We start from the raw sequence: 2,872 nt of genomic DNA, 5'->3' as shown, positions 1-2,872 counted from the left end.
GGGATTCCACTCGTGCTCCGATGACTGGAGCCTGTGTAACAGTATAACTTTAGGCCGAACCAGGGACCCTCTGCACACATCATCAACAACAGTCTCAGAGCAAGTGACGTCACCGATTGAAACTAGCCGTTTCACATCCCTTACACACACCTGTACAAGAGGGAGGAGGAGAGAGAAGAAGAGGCTCCAAATCTCTCTCTCTAGGCCTATATCAGGGCGGACAAGCACATGGGGCGCCAGCCTCCATAGCGCCGGCCGCACAGCCAGACACCAAGACCCACAGACACAAAGACCGGCACGAGTGAGTCACGCTGCGGAGTCAAGCGAGGAAGGACTGCGAGAAGGCCACAAGCCTATCTCTCTCTCTCTCTCTGACACGCTTTTGAAAGAGACACACAGACAGAGAGAGAGACTACCTAGCACAAGAAAACACACAGGCTCCAAATCCAACTAATAAACTCATACTAATAAAACATCACACACACACACACAAAGTGCAAGTAAGCATGTCGTTGGACAGTGTATTATTTCTCGTTTGCCTCCTGGACACATGACGAATACAACGTGAAACTAGTCTCAGCCAGGCCTCACAAGTGCATGTGTTTTAAGGTCCCCAAAAGAGCTCTCCTTTAAAACACCAAGGAGCACATCAGGGGACGCCAAACCATTTGATTCCCTTGCCAGACATCTCGGCTCACTCCACAATCAATGGTGCTCGCAATCGGATGCACTTTTAGGCCATTTAGGAGACAAATAGCACAGGAAAAGCAGTGCGCACCGCTCCACCCGACAGTCGAACGGTGAGGTTTTGAGCGAGTCGCAGCAAAATGCACGGGGCTTCTGCAGCCCACATGACTTTATTCTGAACGGACACAAGTCTGCTCGCTGGGCCGTTCGCTTTTGGGCCAAAAACGCGGCTCCGTCGGTGACTTTTGGCCCGATATTGGCGACCAGAAAACACAAGTGAAAGAGCATTTGGCCAGCCCGGAGAAGCCGAGCTGGGTGGCTTGAGTCTACATGGTTCTCATGTCGCGTTTAAGGCCAGCCCCCTGCACGGTGTGGAGCTTCAATAGCGCAGAGCAGCGTCTACAGCAAAGTACTCCTCCTCACAGACTACCGTAGTGTTGTAAGTGTGTGTGTTTACCGGACCGAACGACAGACATGGCAGAAGTCGCACCAGCACCCGCCGCCGCCGCGCCGGCCAAGGCACCCAAGAAGAAGGCAGCAGCCAAGCCCAAGAAAGCGGGACCCAGCGTAGGCGAGCTCATCGTCAAGGCGGTGTCCGCCTCCAAGGAGAGGAGCGGCGTGTCCCTGGCCGCGCTCAAGAAGTCTCTGGCGGCAGGCGGCTACGACGTGGAGAAGAACAACTCCCGTGTCAAGATCGCCGTCAAGAGCCTCGTCACCAAGGGCACCCTGGTCCAGACTAAGGGCACCGGTGCTTCCGGCTCCTTCAAGCTCAACAAGAAGGCCGTCGAGGCAAAGAAGCCCGCCAAGAAAGCCGCAGCCCCCAAAGCTAAGAAGGTGGCCGCCAAGAAGCCCGCCGCCGCCAAGAAGCCCAAGAAGGTAGCAGCCAAGAAGGCCGTGGCCGCAAAGAAGTCCCCCAAGAAGGCCAAGAAGCCCGCTACACCCAAAAAGGCCGCCAAGAGCCCAAAGAAGGTGAAGAAGCCCGCCGCAGCGGCCAAGAAAGCGGCCAAGAGCCCCAAGAAGGCTACCAAGGCAGCGAAGCCCAAAGCCGCCAAGCCCAAGGCGGCCAAGGCCAAGAAGGCAGCCCCCAAGAAGAAGTAAACCTATTACAAACAGTGTTCTTTCTACTCGACACATGTTGTTACCACAAAAGGCTCTTTTAAGAGCCACCCACCTCTTTCCATAAAAGCGCATGTCATTCCATTCCACCTACCTACCCGTGGTGCAAAAGAAATGAAATGAATGACTTTTACGCACCACATTTTGGAGTGGCTAAATGGCTTTACATTTGTCACTCAAGAGTGCAGCACCCTCACCAGTCAACATTGTTGTGATGTGTTAGAATTGGCATGTCACATTGATCCTGATAATAATAAGCATACATACTATAGTGGGTTGGACAGCAGCCATTTGTATTATGAGCCACTCTCGAATTGATTGATACATGTTTCAGTGATTTGAGTTGTCACTTTGGCGCTCCCGCCAACGTGAAAAAGTAACAAAAGTCGGAGGGAAACAGAGTAGCCTAGCCCTCGTCACTCTGCTGCCTGCCTGCCTGCGGGCGGGTGGGTGGGGGCGGGCTTAGGGCTGACTGCCTGTCTGTCTGTCCCTCCCTCACTCCAATTGGATAAGGCCACACCGGTCCGGTGGCCAATCGATGGCTTTTGTGGCGAGGTATAAGTAAGACTCTCGAGGTGGCCAGCGGCTCATTCAGACTTTCTGTGACATACTGAAGCTACCAATATGAGCGGAAGAGGCAAAACCGGAGGCAAGGCCAGGGCGAAGGCAAAGACACGTTCATCCCGTGCCGGGCTCCAGTTCCCCGTGGGCCGTGTGCACAGGCTGCTGCGTAAAGGCAACTACGCCGAGCGTGTGGGCGCTGGCGCACCAGTGTACCTGGCCGCAGTGCTCGAGTACCTGACTGCTGAGATCCTGGAGTTGGCCGGAAACGCTGCCCGTGACAACAAGAAGACTCGTATCATCCCCCGTCACCTGCAGCTGGCAGTCCGTAACGACGAGGAGCTGAACAAACTGCTTGGCGGCGTGACCATCGCGCAGGGTGGTGTTCTGCCCAACATCCAGGCAGTGCTGCTCCCCAAGAAGACTGAGAAGGCCGTCAAAGCCAAGTAAAATCGCTGGTGCGGCTGCAACTTGACTACTCAACCCCCAAAGGCTCTTTTAAGAGCCA

General features: G+C 54.7%; 1 protein-coding gene across 1 annotated transcript; it reads left to right on the top strand.

Moving 5' to 3' along the window:
• The first annotated feature begins 2,427 nt into the window (after positions 1–2,427).
• Positions 2,428–2,872, top strand: LOC149975760 (histone H2A). The gene has a single exon (XM_090204244.1). It carries the CDS (start codon positions 2,428–2,430, stop codon positions 2,812–2,814), a length of 387 nt encoding a protein of 128 aa, XP_090060370.1. The 3' UTR covers positions 2,815–2,872.

Source organism: Oncorhynchus mykiss, chromosome 17 (genome assembly GCF_057628025.1).
Source record: "Oncorhynchus mykiss isolate SJ-2025 chromosome 17, ASM5762802v1, whole genome shotgun sequence".
In the NCBI taxonomy this organism is placed as follows: Eukaryota; Metazoa; Chordata; class Actinopteri; order Salmoniformes; family Salmonidae; genus Oncorhynchus; species Oncorhynchus mykiss.
The sequence above is the reverse complement of the archived record's forward strand: the minus strand, read 5'-3'. Positions and strand labels throughout refer to the sequence as shown.